Here is an 18,962-nt window from a genome sequence, read left to right on the forward strand (position 1 = left end):
ACACTAGTTTGCTTTACATAATGTGTCCAAGCATAAGCTAGTTTCACTCACTCTCTGCGAGTGTCATGTGACCTTACCTAGCACTATTGTTACTGGACCAGTGCCAGGCCTTTACTTCACCGGCGCAGACTGGGCTGGATGCCCAGAGACTGTAAAATAGAACAAACACTATTCTGAGATGATGGACTGTGGGCAGGGATGCAGACTTGGACTGCACTACTGTATGTATTGCTGTTAAATTGAGAATAAAACAAAAGTTACCGTCAGTCATTTGTACATCATGTAAAAGGTCATGGTGGACACGCTGAGGACGAGCACTCATCTCCAGGTTATCAAAAAAGTTCTTTAACATGTTGGACGGTAACTAAAGAGAGAACATGAATGATCAGTCCAATAACGATAATCATGTTTGTTGACACACACTTTTCTGTAGCTCAACTTATCAACAACTGGTACTGGTGTAGTCTCATTACCTGTAATGACTCTCCTGATCTGTGGCATATTGATGAGCAGGGATGGGTCAATATATTGATATTCAATATATTGCAATACAAAAATGTCACTATGTATTGTTTTGTCTAACCATATACATGTGGTCTCCATGCACCTATGACTTCATATTCTTTTGTAAATAAGCTAGACTAACAAAGTAAGTCAGTATATCTGGTTGTTCTTTGCATAATCAAGCCAGTGCTAGTCAAGTACAAGTATTCCACACGTTGTTGTCATTGGATTTTTAATGGTATCGTTATTGAATCATACACACCACATCGTACATCGAAACCTATCGAGAGAAAAAAAATCACATCATCATGTCTCTACTGATGAACCACAATGGGATTTATCTTAATTTGTCAGCTGCTGGCAGAAGTAAATGTGGCATCAGCCTTATTAGCATGATTACTAATGCTTTCTACATTTGGATACAGCTGGGGCGAGATAAACCACTGCCAATAGAGAATGCCTAATGTCATTCAGTTTTCTGTACAAGGCCTTGCATTTTGTTGCCTTCTAATTACACTGCGATTATGGAAATGAGAAAGCAGTAATTTAAAGTGTTAGAGGATGCTGCTCTTATAGAATAAAATAAATTATCAACTAGGTAAATTACATAACGGGGAAGCAGACATACGGAGTGCACACTCTGTGTTAAACATGTTGTCGACAGGAGGGATTTTGACACGTTTGCTGTAGTCAGTCAAACACCTTGAGGCTTTTTGTTTAGCTGCCTATGTGTGTGATTGGGTTGTTTGTTTTTTTTTTTTGCCTACCCGTGTGCATGATCCGCAGCTGCCAGCTAATGTTTTGGAGGTCAACCGTTCTGGCTCCCCAGTGGGATCGGTTGCCGTTTCCAGCTCGTGTACGGCTCTGAAACCTTCCTAGCGTTTTACAGCCTTATCAAACCAGCAGGCTTACCTTGTGTTTTATGTGTGTAGGGTACATTGGCTGCTTCTGCTGCTGCCAAGGTGAGTGACTAGGACGTGTGTGTGTGTGTGTGTGTGTGTGTACAGCCAAGATTATTCCCTGATTGCTGACCACAAAAGCATGACCAGGATTAGTTACTAAAGACCATCCAAGCCTGTGACTGGAGGACAGAATATTGAGCAGGAGGAGATTGACGACTGCTTTGGAAGGTGCCAAGGGACAAACTTTTGGGCAGTTTGCCTGTGATATACGTCTCGTGACTTCAGGGGGTCTTGGAGGTGGAATGAAATGTCTGAATGTCTTCAGCATGGTTGAAGGATGGTGTCAATGCGAGGCCGTTGCTAAGATACAAGACAGAAGATGATGGCGCTGGTCATTAGTCTGCAGTGAGGCTATCCACAGGGTGTTGTTGTCACAGGCCTGAGGGTTATTATGTGGAAATATTGGTTTTTCAATTTGCATCGTTTCCAGGAGATGGCTTTGTGCGTCATAAGCAATTACAGTGTTGTCTTCATTGTGTTTCCTTGCTGTATCTATCAGTCTTGGCTGGTGCCCTCTGATGCTGGGCTTTCTCTTACACTCTGCTCTGTTCTGCTGCGCTTTGTTTTGCCTTTCTCTCTGACTGGGGAGATTGATGCCAGGACGTAATCTCTTCATGCTCAGTCTTTCAATGCGCTATCAGTGCAACTTCAAATGCACTTAAAGGACAGTTCATAGTCTCTCCTGTCAGTCAACGAGACAGCAGCTATAAATTGCTGTAAAATGTTAAAGATTTTTGTAAATGCTAGTTGCTCAGCCATATTGTGATTGCTGACAAAATATACAACAGATAAAATAAATAGGATAAAGGGAGCCTACATGTACAATATCCTCAGTGCCTGTATTTACCCAGAATCACTCATACTGTAGGAATCAGTAAAAATCATGATTAAAAACATGATGTAGAATTTAAAATGTATTGAATAATTAGCCCCATCCAAACCTGTCGCTTTACAGTGCTTATTTTTGCATTAACAACTGTGATGTCGTGTTCTATTTGTCTTTCATTGTCCAATTTCCCTTTCAACTACACCTCCTGTTGAGGCCTGTGGAGGTTTCTTGTAAACACATTTGGTTTACTGTACATTCAGTGTTTCTAACCAAAAGGCATTGTGTACATCCTTGAGCTCTGACAAACAAGCAGAATGTTTGACAGTGTTCAAACCTGCGTTGATGAGTACTTGCTAATGTTCTTCTTGCCTGCTTTCTGCTGGCACACAGCTTCATTACAGCCATCTGTAAATCAGTAGAGTAGTTGAAAACATGCATGAATGTATGTCATGTCCCCTCCTCCTCATCTCTGCTAGTAGTTACAGGGCACCTTTAACTTCTATGGCTTTTCAGGCAGGGAAAATTATTTCTGAAATGTCATTGGCATTGGAAAATACACATAACAAAAGAATATAATATCTCTCAGACACAAGAAATTGTATACTAATGATAAAATAGTGCAATAAACAAGCTAACATATAATTAAGAGCTGTACCAGCAATCAAAGATGGATAAATTACTCCTGAGATTTTTGGCTGTGACAAACGTGTATTTGTTAAAGTGTTTGTGTGTGTATTGGTTTTTGAGGAGAAGGATCCCAGAGTCCAAACGTTGTCCAATTCTTATATGCGCTTTGTCATTGGTGAATGTGCCTGATATGCCATTTGTTAAGAGTCTATAAATTCCTAACAGTAGGGCCAGAAGTACATCACTTGTGGAGTTTGGTGTCAGTTAGGAGTGACAAGTACATGCCCGCTTCTGCATTTGTTCACAGAGGGAGATGGTGTATGCACCTCAGGACTCTCCACCCAGCCGCCGCCTCAGCAACCCACCCATGTCTTCCCATCATTCATCCTCGTCTGCCTCACCTCCTCAAGGCTCACCGGCCCGCGCCCGCCTCCTTTATAGCGGCAGTAGGCCTTCTTCCTACGCTGGACAACCCCACCACACCCACTCCCTGCCACACCCACACTCCCAGTCCCACCACTCCTCTCCCCACCAGCAGCCACAGCTCCATCAGCCCCACCACACCCAGCAGGCCTTCTGTGCCTCCTCCAGTGCCATCCTGGAACGCAGGGATGTGAAGCCTGATGATGAAGTAGGGGGATCCAGGAGCATGGTGCTGCTGCGGGGGGATGATCGTGGTGGAGGGGGGATCTATGCAGACCCCTACAGTCTGGGCCCAGACCCGAGTCGGCTGGGTCTCGCAGGAGGACCTCATTCCCCTCTACCAGTGAGAGCCGATCCCTACGGCTCCTTATATCGCCGCGGAGGAGGAGGAGGTGCTGGATCCGTGCGTTCACTCACCTCATATTCAGCAGCTGCTTTACAAGGAGAACTGATGGAAAGTGGTGCTCTCTACAGGCCGGGAGGACCCCTTTACAATGATGCCTATGCTGCGTCTATGTTGGCTATGGGGCTGCGGGTGCCACCATCTTCCTCCCCACAGAAGATGCCCGACATGAGGGATTCCTATGCGAGCACCATGCCCAGTCGGGGCTCTCCTGGGAGGCAGAGTTTGAGAAGGGACTCTGTGACCTCCTCTGTCTTTGGGGATAGTCCCAAGGCCCGGGGTCAGGGTCCAGGATTAGGTCTCACCTCAGAGCAGCTCTGCTTGATGGCTGGTCCTGGAGGGGAGGGAGGGAGCGCCGGAGGCTTTGGCTCACCTCTGCTGGGGAATGAAACAGAGACCAGGTACGGCAGCCTCAACACATTTTTGCATACTGTTTGTTATTCACATAAGTATGACTGTGGTGTCTATACTTCACTTGTAGCTAAAAAAAAAAATGTAAAGCTGTCCTTTAATGTAATTACAGTAACCAGTTGTATATGAACTTTTTATCAGTACAACCGTCAGCTCAAAGCAGAGTAAATATTTTACCTGTACCACAGTTACTGTCAATGGTAAATGGGGAAAATCCAGTATCTGTTCTGTGTTATTTTCAAAAAGGCATTAAACATTTGTGACTTGAAATATTTCATACATCTCTGGTGTGTGAATCCAGGGAGCGGATGGAGGCCATGGAGAAGCAGATAGCCAGCCTAACCGGGCTGCTGCAGAGAGTTCTGAGCAGAGGGCCTGAGGCGGAAAGCCCGTAAGGCGCACACACACACACAAAAATACTACATACAAAAACACATTTGCCTCAACACATGAGAACAGTCTACTAGAACATATATATACTTTTTATGTAGTTGTCTGCTAAATGCAGTATTTCATCTAGGAACATATGGAAAATGCAAAACTGGACAAAAGTTCCATGCACTAAAAGTAAAGTGAGGATGCTGTCAAACATAATGCCACAAATAGTTTAACTTCAGCCAAAGTGCATTAAACAGAAAAGACCTAAATCAAATCAGTGTTAGCCTTTAAACCAGCACCAGATCTCCTCAGTACACCTGGACACAGTTTCTCCAGGTACATGGCAGGTAGGCTGTTCTGCCACAGTTCCTCTGTGGATTCAGGCTGTCTCGGTGTCTTCACGTCATCCTGGACTGACTCCATGATGTTGCGATCAGGGCTCTGTGTGGGCCGGACCACCTGCTGAAGGACTCTTGGTTCTTACTTCTGAATATGGCTCTGGCTGCATGTTTGGGCTCATGGTTGTGCTGCAGATCGAGTTTTTAGACCGATCAGCCTTCTCCCTGTTGAGACTGTGATTCTAAACCGCTAAAGTGATTAGAATGTTTGCATAGTGCTTCACATAAAGTAAAACCTGTTCATACATCACTGTTTGCTTTATTTAGACATGTAAGTTGGTGCTAAGCAGCACATTATCTGTCAGTGATATGAGAAAACTGTGATGATTCTTGTCTGAAATCTTTCTCTAATGCCCACAACACATTTTCCACCATAAATGAAGAGCTTCTTCGTAGCTAAGGTGAAGTGTGTTCTGGCTTTAAGTACTTTGACGCTGGCCTCTTCTAGGGAGAAGATAGAGTCAGCCAGTGACTGCTCAGGAACTGACAGTAAGTGCTCGCCACCAAACAAGCAGACAAACTGTTTCCTATCACTGCCTGTCACTGTTCCACACTGCTGCCTGTTTGATAGCTACATAAACCGGCTCTTCTTCCTCTCACAGAGCTGCTGCTATTTCATTTTTCTGCATAATTTTTAAAGTGCCTCACATGATCATAACGGCTGAGCTGCTTCAGACTGTATGTGCTGGCTTTTGCTGCTACTGTGTAACTGGTGCCCGTGCTTCTTGTTTTAGCTGGACGAATAAAAAAAAAGAAAGGTAGCTACTATGTGTGTTCCTGGAGTGTCTGGTACCTGTTCCCTCATCTACCCCTCTGTGTTCTCCATTTGGATCCCAGTTAGTTTTCACAACGTGTGTGTGTGTGTGTCGTTGTGAAGGACCTACTCCGTCAGCTGGCTTCCTTCAATTTTACTGTTTTCTATCTTTGTGAATAAGAAATAATTAGAGTTGCATTAAACTGGAAATGAAAACATGTTTTGTTGAGGCTTTTCACTTTTTTCTGCTGAGTGAATTATTGGTGGGAGCAGTGAACATTTGCTGTGTGCACAAAACATAAAACTGCTTCAGCCACACTGGTGCTGTTGAAATTGAATGTTTTGAAGGCTGAAGAAGAATGAAATGAATTTGTGTCTTTGAAGGGTTCCGTTTGAAGGGTCCCAGAGGTAGAGATGTTTTGATTTCAATTGATTTTCCTCTTATCTGATTGCGCATAAGCATTGGAAAATTTGATCTCATGTCAAATTATAGATGGGCCTGCATACTCTGAGTCTTTGGCAACTTAAAACTGACCTTTTTAATAGAGTAGTTTGGTTTGTTTAAACTTGAATTTTTACTTGAATTTTAGGAAATCTTCACAGACTTTCTCTAACTTTAAAAACCTGTGACTTTGGCTCTTTATGCTTCTTTCTCCTGTGAAGAGGTCAAAAACCTTTCTGTCTGCCACATGGATGAAATTGTGTAGTTTCCTTTGGTCTGTAATAGACTGACTCAATGTCTTTGTGCTCACAGTTAAAACCAGGACATTCTGAGCTGGTGAGGCTGCAGACAGACATCTGGGTAATGACGACAGCAGTTTCAGAGATGCTGCCCACTGTGCTCTTCTAAAACTGCCTGGAATTATGGTCAGATTTAGCCAAAACCCCACTGTAGCTTCAGCTCTTCTGGTCAGAGTTTCTGGAAGGCACACTGCAGCAAGTTGGAAGCGGTCATCTTGTCTGTATACGTGCTTCTTTGAGGCACCTGAGGGATTATACTTTAAGAGAATGTGTTGTTCTGGTGGCGACAGAGGAATCCAGGTTGTCATAGCTTTAGTTAATGAAAACTGCCTTGAAATGCAACTCTTAAAACACAGTTATCGATTTGTCTTCCAGTTACTTTCCCCTTGTGTCGTTCTGCATGATGTATGTGACTCCACACCCTAATAACTGTCAGCGCATACTGTAGCATTCATTGTCGTTTCCAGAGGATTATCTGATTTGGAAGCATTCATACATTTGAGCTGTCTGGGTGTTGTTGTTTTTTTTAAACAAGGAGATACTTTGATTTATTGGAAATTCTGTTTTCTGTCCCACTGCTGACCCTGTTTGTCCCTGAAGCCTGCCCATGCTGTTCATCATTAAGTCTGTGTAATCTCCACCGTTGACCTGCAGCACAGATAGAACGTGTCCTGAATCGCTGCTGTCCAATCCTGTATCCAGTCAGTCAGATTGTTTTTCTACTGGATGAGCATTTGAAATCCTGAGAGTCAAACGTTAGGGGATTTGACTACTTAAGAGTTGGGGTTTCAGGCAATACACAATTTGCGGTTGTTCAGCTTTCCCCTCAGGCATTCATTATAAACCTTTTGGTTTGCTAATAGTGTTTGGGACAACTTCTATCAGCTTCAGTTTGCTATAATGGAACCAAAATAAAGCTAAGAGGAAGTTCTGTTTAAATCCTGCTCTTTGTTTGGGCAGCTCTGACACCGTCTGCTCCCTTGGCTCTGATGCCACCACCACCTTCGGGGGCCAACCAGCCTGTGACAGTGTCACATCTGCAGATGCAGCTCCATCTACAAAGCCTGCAGCAGAACACCAATGCACTGCGCAAACAGCTGTCGCAGCTGCGCAACATGCAGGTGTGTGGACATGTAGCTGGGAGTGAAACAAGTGTAATTGTGACAAATTTGTGCACGTGCAGTTTACAAGTGTTTACTTTGTGCTTGGTTGTCAGCTTATTAGGTACACTTGCAGTAGCTAAAACTACAGTGCCTTGCCAAAGTATTCGGCCCCCTTGAACTTTGCGACCTTTTGCCACATTTCAGGCTTCAAACATAAAGATATAAAACTGTAATTTTTTGTGAAGAATCAACAACAAGTGGGACACAATCATGAAGTGGAACGAAATTTATTGGATATTTCAAACTTTTCTAACAAATAAAAAACTGAAAAATTGGCCGTGCAAAATTATTCAGCCCCCTTAAGTTAATACTTTGTAGCGCCACCTTTTGCTGCGATTACAGCTGTAAGTCACTTGGGGTATGTCTCTATCAGTTTTGCACATCGAGAGACGGAAATTTTTGCCCATTCCTCCTTGCAAAACAGCTCGAGCTCAGTGAGGTTGGATAGAGAGCGTTTGTGAACAGCAGTTTTCAGTTCTTTCCACAGATTCTCGATTGGATTCAGGTCTGGACTTTGACTTGGCCATTCTAACACCTGGATATGTTTATTTGTGAACCATTCCATTGTAGATTTTGCTTTATGTTTTGGATCATTGTCTTGTTGGAAGACAAATCTCCATCCCAGTCTCAGGTCTTTTGCAGACTCCATCAGGTTTCCATCCAGAATGGTCCTGTATTTGGCTCCATCCATCTTCCCATCAATTTTAACCATCTTCCCTGTCCCTGCTGAAGAAAAGCAGCCCCAAACCATGATGCTGCCACCACCATGTTTGACAGTGGGGATGGTGTGTTCAGGGTGATGAGCTGTGTTGCTTTTACGCCAAACATAACGTTTTGCATTGTTGCCAAAAAGTTCGATTTTGGTTTCATCTGACCAGAGCACCTTCTTCCACATGTTTGGTGTGTCTCCCAGGTGGCTTGTGGCAAACTTTAAACGACACTTTTTATGGATATCTTTAAGAAATGGCTTTCTTCTTGCCACTCTTCCATAAAGGCCAGATTTGTGCAGTATACGACTGATTGTTGTCCTATGGACAGAGTCTCCCACCTCAGCTGTAGATCTCTGCAGTTCATCCAGAGTGATCATGGGCCTCTTGGCTGCATCTCTGATCAGTCTTCTCCTTGTATGAGCTGAAAGTTTAGAGGGACGGCCAGGTCTTGGTAGATTTGCAGTGGTCTGATACTCCTTCCATTTCAATATTATCACTTGCACAGTGCTCCTTGGGATGTTTAAAGCTTGGGAAATCTTTTTGTATCCAAATCCGGCTTTAAACTTCTCCACAACAGTATCTCGGACCTGCCTGGTGTGTTCCTTGTTCTTCATGATGCTCTCTGCGCTTTAAACAGACCTCTGAGACTATCACAGTGCAGGTGCATTTATACGGAGACTTGATTACACACAGGTGGATTCTATTTATCATCATTAGTCATTTAGGTCAACATTGGATCATTCAGAGATCCTCACTGAACTTCTGGAGAGAGTTTGCTGCACTGAAAGTAAAGGGGCTGAATAATTTTGCACGCCCAATTATTCAGTTTTTTATTTGTTAAAAAAGTTTGAAATATCCAATAAATTTCGTTCCACTTCATGATTGTGTCCCACTTGTTGTTGATTCTTCACAAAAAATTACAGTTTTATATCTTTATGTTTGAAGCCTGAAATGTGGCAAAAGGTCGCAAAGTTCAAGGGGGCCGAATACTTTCGCAAGGCACTGTAAAAATTCTAATCAAGCAGTTTGTGCTCAAACTGTGTCAGAGACGTGTTGACTCAGCTACAAGATCAGTGATTCAGAGAGGGGTAATATTTCTGTCCATCCCATTTATATCTATGAGGCCACACTAAGTACCAGAAGCACGTCTGTATAATGCAGTTCAGCAGCAGCTTCCACAATGATCATACCATTGAATCAACACCTCTTTGAAATAGATTGAGCAATATTAGACTGCATTAGTTTCAACTTCAGAAGGTGTTCCAAAGAAACTGGCTGCAGCTGAGTGTATCTGGGCTTGAATGTTTTTACAATAACAAAGAAACTGTGTAAAATATAAATGAAAATCAAGCAAAATAAAAAAAAAACCCTGTGACTTGGTGTTCTAGCTGGAGAACCAGGACTTGGTGCTGTCACTGCTGCGGCAGACGGAATCAGAGCTCAGCCTGATGATGCTGGATGTGATGCGCACTCAGGAGGATCCACTCCAGAGACAGCGCCTCCTAGTGGAGGAGGAGAGACTCAAGTACCTGAACCAGGAGGAGTTGCTCATCCAGCAGCTGCAGTGAGTTCAGAGCACATTTAACCTAGGCAACAAGCACAGTAAAGTGTAATTAGTGTCGGTTGCCCTGGTTGAGAAAACCACAGGCACAGCAGGACCCTGGGCATTGACTGTGGCTGGGTATTGAACCTCACTACTTTTTTTAGTGTCTTCCAGAATCTCTCAGTGTCACTGAAAGTTGCTGCCAAATATGTCAGATTTGTAATCTTGTTAGGCCAGGCAGTTTGATGGTAATGGTAGCATGAAGGTCATAGATGTAACATTATCTACTGCAGTGACATGAATCTGTGACCCCTCTCCCCCCAGTGATCTGGAGAAGTCTGTGGAGGAGCTGCAGAGAAACTCGTCAGTCAATCACGGCCTGGTGACCGAGCAGGATGTGGAGCAGAAGAGCAAAGAGCTGCGGGTGCTGGGAGAGACTCTCACTGAGCTCAAAAGTTAGTGTTGTTAGGACCTCCTGTGTACATTAGGAGATGGTGATGTGATTGCCGTGGCTGTTTGGTTGTCTATTTAATTCTCTGAGACACTCATTGGTGTTTCCTTTAGGCATTTTGCAAGTTCGTTCACTGTCTCATTCCCTTCCCGCCGTTCTCCCTCCTGAGTTTTGTCTCTCTCCCTGCTGTCCAGACCAGTTCCCCAGCCTGCAGAGTAAGATGCGTGTGGTGCTGAGGGTGGAGGTGGAGGCTGTTAAGTTCCTGAAAGAGGAGCCTCACCGCCTGGACGCCCTGCTGAAGCGCTGCAACACCATGACCGATGCGCTCAGCACGCTGCGCAGGTACACATATCAAACACTCCTCAGTTTGTTATTAAAGCAGGTCGACTCACTAAACACATTATTCATGTTGTACATAGTTTTGAGATTTTTTGAGCTGTCTGTTATTCAGCACTGCTGGTACCAAACCACGCACACAGTCTGGAATAAAGGGGCAGAGTTTTGGTGAAAATGTTCCACTGCCTGTATTGACACCAAAATGATCATTTACGTTCATAAATATAAACTTTGTATTATTATGTCTGTCTGTTGGTTTGGACATTAATATACAGTTTTTATAATTAAAAAGTACAGTATGCATTCGCATATATACTGTACAAACACACCTTTACCTACATATATGTACTTGGATGTACCTACATTTGATGTAAAAGTCTTGTGCAGGTGAGGTACAAAGCATAACATGTACACAAAGCCTTCTAAAAACTCAAGATAATCAGAATTATATAAAATAAAACTTGCAAGTGAAAGATGTTTTTCTATAGTTCTGTCATTTAACTTTTGTCTCATCTATGTTTAAATGTTCTCTGAAAATGGTTGTTGAAAGTCAGATAAATGTTCTTTTTACTTGTAGAGAAGCAACTGCAAACACTTAATACTGCTAATTACAGTGGCAAGAAAAAGTATGTGAACCTTTTGGAATTTCATGGTTTTCTGCATTAATTTGTCATAAAATGTGATCTGATCTTCATCTAAGTCAAGAGTACTGACAAATATAAGATGCTAATGTAACAACACAAAAAAATTCTGATCTTTCATGTCTTTATTGAGAACAACCATAAAACCTCATAGTGCTAGTGGCACTAAAGTATGTGAACCCTTGAGTTAATGACCTCCAAAAAGCTAATTGGAGTCAGGTGTTAACATACCTGGAGTCTTGTTAAGAAAATGAGTTTGGAGGTGTGGACTAGAGCTACTTTGATATAAACCACTCAAACCTTTTGAGTTTGCAAAAGAGCACATTGACACTCCTCAGCGTTATTGGGAAAATGCTTTGTGGACTGATGAAGATTGAACTATTTGGAAAGAACACGCAGTACTACATCTGGCATAAAAAGGGCACTGCATATCATCATGATAACATCATCTAAACCATAAAGTATGGTGGAGGAAACATCATGATTTGGGCCTGCTTTGCTGCATCAGGGCCTGGCCAGTTTGCTTAAGAGGAAGATGAATTCCCAGGTGTATCAAAAAATTCTTCAGGATAATGTGAGAATGTCTGTACATCAGCTGAAACGCTGTAGAAGTTGGTTGATGCAACAGGACAATGACCCAAAACACCGGAGCAAGTCCACAATAGAATGGCTTCAGAAAAACAAAATCCGCCTTTTGGGGTGGCCAAGTCAGAGCCCAGACCTCAACCCAATAGAGATGCTGTGGAATGACTTGAAGATAACCATACACGAGATGTCCAAAGTATATGACGGAGCTAAAGCAGTTCTGCCAGGAAGAATGGGCTAAAATTCCTCCTGAATGATGTGCAGGTCTGATCCACAGCTACAGGAAGCGCCTGGTTGAGGTTATTGCTGCCAAGGGGGGTCAACCAGTTATTAATTCCAGGGGTTCACTTAGTTTTTCCACTACTATTTTGAATGTTGAATGAATGTCTTCAATAAAGACATGAAAGATCAGAATTTTTTTGTTTGTTTGTTTTTGTAGGCACATTATATTTGTCAGTACTTTTGACTTAGATGAAGATCAGATCACATTTTATGACAAATTAATGTAGAAAACCATGAAATTCCAAAAGGTTGACATACTTTTTCTTGCCACTGTAATTAGCACTGAGGTTATTTGCATAACCTTCCTTCCCCCCATTTTTTTTTGAAACTCAGAGTAGGAACACCTATAAATACATGTTGTATGAGCTCATAAATTTCAGGTGCCTGCTTTTATTTTTTTTTAACACAAAAACTACTTTGTGACTCTGTAATTAATATGAATACACAATTTCACTGTTTAGTGCCAAAAAATGAGCTGCAGAATCTTTGTAAACAGTCTCCCACGTGTTAAACTGGTAATAAATATAATTGCTAGTGGGGGTTCCTAGAGGCCGAGTGGTTTAAGGTGCTGATCGTGAATTATGTTCCCAGGTCAAGTCCAACAGGAGACCTTGGTTTGTCATCTCTCGACTGTTGAAAGGTGGAAAATGTAAATCCAAATTGTTAGTTACAGCTTCATTGAGTTCATTTGACTAATTCTCATTTTGTTTGTAGACTGAGTGAGTATACGTTATCATCATTTGTCAGGTTACAACACCTTCCCGCTGTCCTCTGTGTATTGTAGAGTTTTGTATCCCTCCCTGTCTACACAGACAAGTCACTGAGGGTGTGTGGAAGGGCCCTGAAGATCCCTCCAGCCAAATACAGAAGAGAGCAGAGGACATGAGCTGCAGCTCTGACTTGGACATCCTGAACAGTCCTCCTCTCAGCCTCACTGACCTGAGCACCAGTGCTGGCCTGGCCAACTGGATGCCCGTCTCTGTCGGAGACACAGACGCCTCGGGGCCCGAGCAAGACATCCAGCCTTCGATGAGCTTCAGAAATCGAGTTCTCGATGAGTTGCCAAGTCGGCGTCCGGCCGACAAGTCTGTGTCAGCCGAAGTCAGGCTGGTAATCAGCTGCTCGTTACGCAGTACATTTTGAAATGCTGCTGTTGAGTGCACTCACACACATTATTTAGCTCGTGTTAAAATACCAGGGTTAACCAGATGGAAAATATTCATTTACAGGTGAAATTGCATCAGAAGGTATTTCAGCCTCTTACTGTGACCCTGTACTCTCATCAGCAGCAGCCTGTTTATAATCCCATTTGTCCATGGAACATTAGAAAGCACTGCATGAATGTGTCTCCATTATCTTTTCCAGCTCTGCCTGTTAGTAGTTTGCATGTTCCAGCTCATTCGTCTCTGTGTCTGTACGTCAGGCGGCAGAGCGGGACTGGGAGGAGAAGCGCGCAAGCTTGACCCAGTTCAGCGCCCAGGACATCAATCGCTTGCTGGAAGAGACCCAGGCCGAGCTGATGAAAGCCATCCCGGACCTCGATTTCGCTGCCAAGCACATCAACAAGCCGGCAGTACCCCCCAAGCCCCACATCACCATCCCGATAACTTCCACCACAGCTATGTCTCCTGCAGCTGGGACCACTGTCACCACAACCACCACACCCAGCGGGGACCCACAGCCTGGCAAAGTGCAGCTGGCCGCCCAGAAGCTGAACAGTATGGAGGGTACCGGTTCACATCGAGGGTCGGGTGAGGCACTAAACTCCATTCAGTTAAGCTGTAGTAAAGTTGTGGGAAGAAGTAGTTCTACAGGTGGGATGTGTTGTGAAGTGTTGCCTTCTGTCTGCAGTGGATCTCAATGTAGCCAGGTATCGTACAGAGAAACCCTCCAAGTCCCCGCCGCCACCTCCACCACGCCGAAGCTTCCCGTCAGCACACGGCATCACTACCAACCGCACCGGAGAGGTCGTCGCTACCACCAAGAATCTGAAGGTGAGAAACTATCAGGACTGTTTCTGTGCTTCGCTTTTTGGAACTGGTTTCGTACACCCAGCCTAGTTTTTACACTGATGTCTGTCACATCAGTTTTACTGGTAATAAACTAGGTGGGCATTTCTTTTTCATGTAAATATACTAGATAGGATCAAAACCAGGATAAGACTCAAAACTGGGATCCTGTGCATGTCTATCTGCAGGTGCATACTCAAGTCAAGTCACAGTCTATATCATCATTTAAACTGTGATTAAGGCAGAAATTATTTTCTGAGCAAAAATACAAACATTCTCTAGTTCCTGCATCTCAGATGTGCCTTTCTTTGTCATGTACACTTCTGTGTAAGAAAAAACAAAACCTAAATTAGGTTATTAGCTGTGATCCCCCTTTTAAACCAGCACTAGGTCTCCTCAGTAGGTTGTTCCAGCCTCTTGGAGAAGCTGCCACGGTGCCTCTGTGGATTCAGGCTGTCTGTGTCTCCTGTCTCTTCATGAGATCTCGGACTGATTCCATGATGTTGAGATCAGGGCTCTGTGGGGCCAGACCATCTGCTGCAGGACTCCTGCTCCTTCTGATCTCTGGACATAGTTCTTTATGACTCTGGCTCTAAGTGTGGGCTCAGTGTGAGGCTGCAGGTTGGGACCGATCCTTCCAAAGTAAGGCTGTTCCAAACAGATCGGTGCCAGTTCAGGCATTTCTTATTGATGTGCCTGAGGTATTGCAACGGAAACACCGTTTTCTCCTGGAATCTGTCAAATATACTTCACTTGTGCTCCATTAAACTCTGACAGTGTTTGTGAGCAAATGAGCCTTTAAATAGATTCACAGGATGCGGTAGTTTAAATCATCATGACAGTGAATGAAACTTGGTAATGTGAGCAAAACCAGAAATGTTTATATTTAATTTAGCGACTCTGCAGCTGTATCACACCTGTGCTGCTGTTGGTTGAAAGTTTCAATAGTTTGTCAATATGATATTGGATAGAGTGAATTGAATTTCATGTAGACCTTCTGTAACAACAGATCCACAATATTGTAAGGAGCCATTAACAAAAAGCTGTGGTGCTTGTTCACTCTTTAAGCACTGGACACTTCCTGTCAGGGGAGCCACTGACGATATGCAGCTTCACCTTGAAACACAGTCTCAATAGTCTTTATATGTGGGATTCAGAAACATGTTCTGTGAGACTAGTGGGATTTGGACCCACATGAAGAAACCAGACACTTGTGCATGAGACACTGAGGCTCCTCTTAGCTGGGGGCAGTTTTGGTTCCCAGGCAAGAACAAGCTGCTGCTGTCTAAAGCCTCCCTGATCTCCGTCTGTGGAGAAAATTCACTTTTGTCCCCAGAACAGCTGAGTTTTTTTTCCTCTTTCCATGGCATTGATTTAACAAGGTGCTGTAAACCTCCCTCAGGGAGCTTGGCCCATTCTGACTGAACAGTATCAAATGGTTCCTGGAGATTACTCACACAGAAGTTCAGTTTGATGTTTGTGAAAATGCTAAATAATGGCCATCTTGTGCAAAGTGCTCTGATATTCACTGTCTAATTCTGACAAAGTATATGAATCTGACAATTTTATTTGCAGAACAATTTTTTGTGCGTTGGATGTTGAATTTGATGCCCACTTCCTCACCCTTGTTCATTTTTAGTTGAGTGTGATGTTTGGTGGTGCACCATGTATATGTCCATAGTTTGTGTCAAATCGTCAGCGGTTTGAGTCGCAGGTCTCACTCCTCTGTATCTCTGCCTCCACCTGTTTGGAGGCGTAAACTACCAAGAGGGTTCCTTTATTGGTTCTTATGTCTGCGTTTTGCTGTAATAGGGTAGTTTGAAGAGGTTTAATGTTTTTATTTTGCCTTTCAGATGGAAGAGGATGGGGAGTTGCCCAAAACTCTTGTGAAGCTGAGGCGGACGCCCTCTGACGCCCCTCGCCCTGCCTCAACCCCGCCTGTGATCGCAGCGTCAGCCATTCAAGATGAGGATGATGAAGAGAAGATTATTGCTGAGCTGGAGGTACAACAGATTAGATCAGTGACTCATTAGTCACACAGAGGTACCTGTTGAGTTTTGCTTTTGTGTTCCTTATCAGTGTGATAACATGTCTGTGCCACACTCTCTCATACAACAACGGACCAAAGGTATTTCAGAGAACTCCTGTAAACCTTTGTCATAAACGATACCGCACCCCACCAAAGACCACCCTCACCTCTGGGTCCTCGGGCAGAAAGGTAAAGTTAAAACTTAGAGCAGTCCTCTGCCACGCCTGTGGACTGTGCTTCTGTTTCTACTTTCTGCCTCCCTTTTCCCTGTTTTACAGTATTTACTACTTCACTAAAGCCTTTAAAATCACTAATGCACCAAAATCACTAATGCACCAAGTGTCAACATCTCTATTTAGTCCACACAGAAAACACACTTGTAAAAACTGGGTTACTTTAATCACAGGAGTTATTTCAACTTCCCAGATGTTTTTTGTTTTTAAGAGTGTGGTCTCACTGTACAGACTGCCATGACACCCAGCTGAGGTCCGGTCACAGCGTGAACCTGAGCGCCTCCAGAAGTGGCTGATCTGATCTCATCACATTTTTTTACACCTGAAATGCATTAATAACAGTCTTTCTGACCGTCTTAACAGTTCCTCTCCTCTGCTCTCTTCCAATCTTCTGCTTCTGTGGATATGTTTGTTTGGGAACCTTGCAATGAGTTTTTGGTTCATTCTCTCAGTTAGCTGCTGCTCTGCCCATGTAATGATACGGGCTTGTAATTGATGGTGTAACATGCAGTGAGTCAGCATAGATTGAAGCAGAAGATGGATTTGGTTTTGCCATACAGACTGAGAGCAGTGAGCACACTTCTCCACAGCTCTGGTGACACGTTTAGCTGAGTAAAGAGGCTTTGGTTCTGCTGGATTTGTCACACAACTGTGCTTAACAGGTAGCTGTCAAAATAAAGGATGGGGAGGGAGGGTGTTGATTTCAGGTTCAGGGCTGCAGACAGAAATATTTCTCTGAAAGGATTTTTTTTTTTTACTTGCAGGTGTTTTAAATTCAGATCCTGTTTTAATCCACTGAAGGCATTTAGGGCACAGTGCTTCCAGCAGTCATTAATGTCAGCAGAATAAAAATGTCTCTTTATAATATTGGTCATTAACACAGCATTTGCTGTGGTGGACCATTTTCATTTTCAGTGTGTGCATACTGTTCAAGAATTCATGAACTGCTAAGAGCAAAACTGAACACTACAGAGAATGTAACTGCTTTATATGTATCTGTGCATAAAGCAGGTCAACAGTATGTAAAAAGGTTATTGATGCAGAAAGCACAATGTACATTATACAACCAAATGTGAGTAGACACCTGTATTTTAGGACAGCTTTTCATTTTTCTTGCTAAACCCCTTAATACTAATGATCCAGCGGTACTCAAACGTATTTTAGACAATGGTGTGGAACCACCATTATGCCAGGAGCTCAGACAGGTGGCTGGGTGACAGTTCGCAAGAGTCATAGCCTGAAATGAATGCCCACGATGCATCACCTGCCTGCTCACGTTTCAAATCGATTTTCCCCACTCAGCGACACACCCGCTGAGAAGACAACTCTGGTAATTGGCGACTCCATAGTTAGAAATGAGAAGCTAGAGACACCGGCGGCCATAGTCAAATGTTTTCCTGGGGCCAGAGTGGGCGACATCGAATCCTATTTGAAGCTGCTGACTAAGGATAAGTGTAAATACAGTAAGATTGTTATTCACATTGAGGCTAATGACTTCTGACTTCGCCAGTCAGAGGTCACTAAAGTTAATGTTGAGTCGATGTGCAACGTCGCCAAAACAGTGTCGGACTTCGTAGTTTTCTCTGGACCCCTGCCCAATGTGACCAGTGATGACAAGTTTAGCCGCATGCGGTCATTCAACCGCTGGTTGTCTAGGTCCATAATTCGGGTGTCCACTTACATTTGGCCATGGAGTGTACATGTATGTATAACAATGGGAGAAGAACAGTTCTCAGTGTCTGTCACTGTTAAAAAGCTCAGGTTCAGATGACAGCTCTGATGGTATCTATTTTCTCCTGGCCCCAACAGAACAGCAGTAACTCTCCGGGGCCAATGAAGGGCCCCACAGTCGCAGCCAGGCTCAAACACCTTCAACAAGGCAGCCTGGAGAGGCCCAAAGCCCGCAAGCAAAAAGAGGATTTCCCCAAAGTCCAGGGCCAGCAGCAGGTATTCCACTTCTAAATGCTCCACCCCTGATGCTTCGTCTGCCTCTCCTCTCCTTTCTGCTGTCCCTCCAAAGGAAGGTTTCCTCCTGCAACTTCTGCGACATGAGAAACTGTATAGGCCCTACCAGCAGACGATATGAGATTACACAATAGCCAGAGGGGAACTATCTACAGAATCCTTAATTTATACCAGTTCTTGATGTGTGTTTTGACATTTGAGTTACTGGATCTAAACTCGCTTGCTTAAAGATGAAGTTTTAGTCGTTCAAGTATGTTGATGTTTTGAATTTTTGAGGAAGGTCTTGGTGGTGCTTGTGACTTATTATATTAGTCAGATCTATTCAGATACATCCTCCTCTTCTATAATCTTCAGTAATGCCACGGAGTGATTTCATATCTCAAGGTCAAAGCGATATTCTTCTATGATTCAGCCATGTGTTCTCTCTCTGAATACCCCTCATCATCTCTCTTTATTCATCCAGCACTGCTCTTTTTCTATGACCAATTCTTTAAATCTCAAGGTGTTTCATTCTTCTGCACCTGTGTTAGCTGGCAGCAGCTGCACAGGATTTTAGTGCACTGGTGTGGCTGGGGTTGTGTTTTA

General features: G+C 43.6%; 1 protein-coding gene across 10 annotated transcripts in view; it reads left to right on the forward strand.

The window, feature by feature from the left end:
• Positions 1-18,942, forward strand: part of srcin1b (SRC kinase signaling inhibitor 1b) — a 63,877-nt gene extending 44,935 nt beyond the window's left edge. For 4 of the 10 annotated variants that reach the window (XM_020604628.1, XM_020604630.1, XM_020604625.1 and 1 more), the window contains 14 exons: positions 3,230-4,149; positions 4,461-4,550; positions 5,384-5,424; positions 5,670-5,693; positions 7,391-7,551; positions 9,692-9,867; positions 10,171-10,301; positions 10,492-10,639; positions 12,954-13,251; positions 13,565-13,892; positions 13,993-14,135; positions 16,004-16,153; positions 16,279-16,368; positions 18,222-18,941. In XM_020604628.1, coding sequence (XP_020460284.1) covers positions 3,230-4,149; positions 4,461-4,550; positions 5,384-5,424; positions 5,670-5,693; positions 7,391-7,551; positions 9,692-9,867; positions 10,171-10,301; positions 10,492-10,639; positions 12,954-13,251; positions 13,565-13,892; positions 13,993-14,135; positions 16,004-16,153; positions 16,279-16,368; positions 18,222-18,374 — 2,853 coding nt within the window. In that variant the 3' untranslated portion in view covers positions 18,375-18,941. Of the gene's footprint in view, positions 1-3,229; positions 4,150-4,460; positions 4,551-5,383; positions 5,425-5,669; positions 5,694-7,390; positions 7,552-9,691; positions 9,868-10,170; positions 10,302-10,491; positions 10,640-12,953; positions 13,252-13,564; positions 13,893-13,992; positions 14,136-16,003; positions 16,154-16,278; positions 16,369-18,221 lie in introns of all 10 variants that reach the window. The other 6 variants (XM_020604634.1, XM_020604635.1, XM_020604633.1 and 3 more) reach the window with 4 other exon arrangements.
• Positions 18,943-18,962: the final 20 nt, after the last annotated feature.

Source organism: Monopterus albus, unplaced genomic scaffold (genome assembly GCF_001952655.1).
Source record: "Monopterus albus unplaced genomic scaffold, M_albus_1.0 scaffold67.1, whole genome shotgun sequence".
Lineage (NCBI taxonomy): Eukaryota > Metazoa > Chordata > Actinopteri > Synbranchiformes > Synbranchidae > Monopterus > Monopterus albus.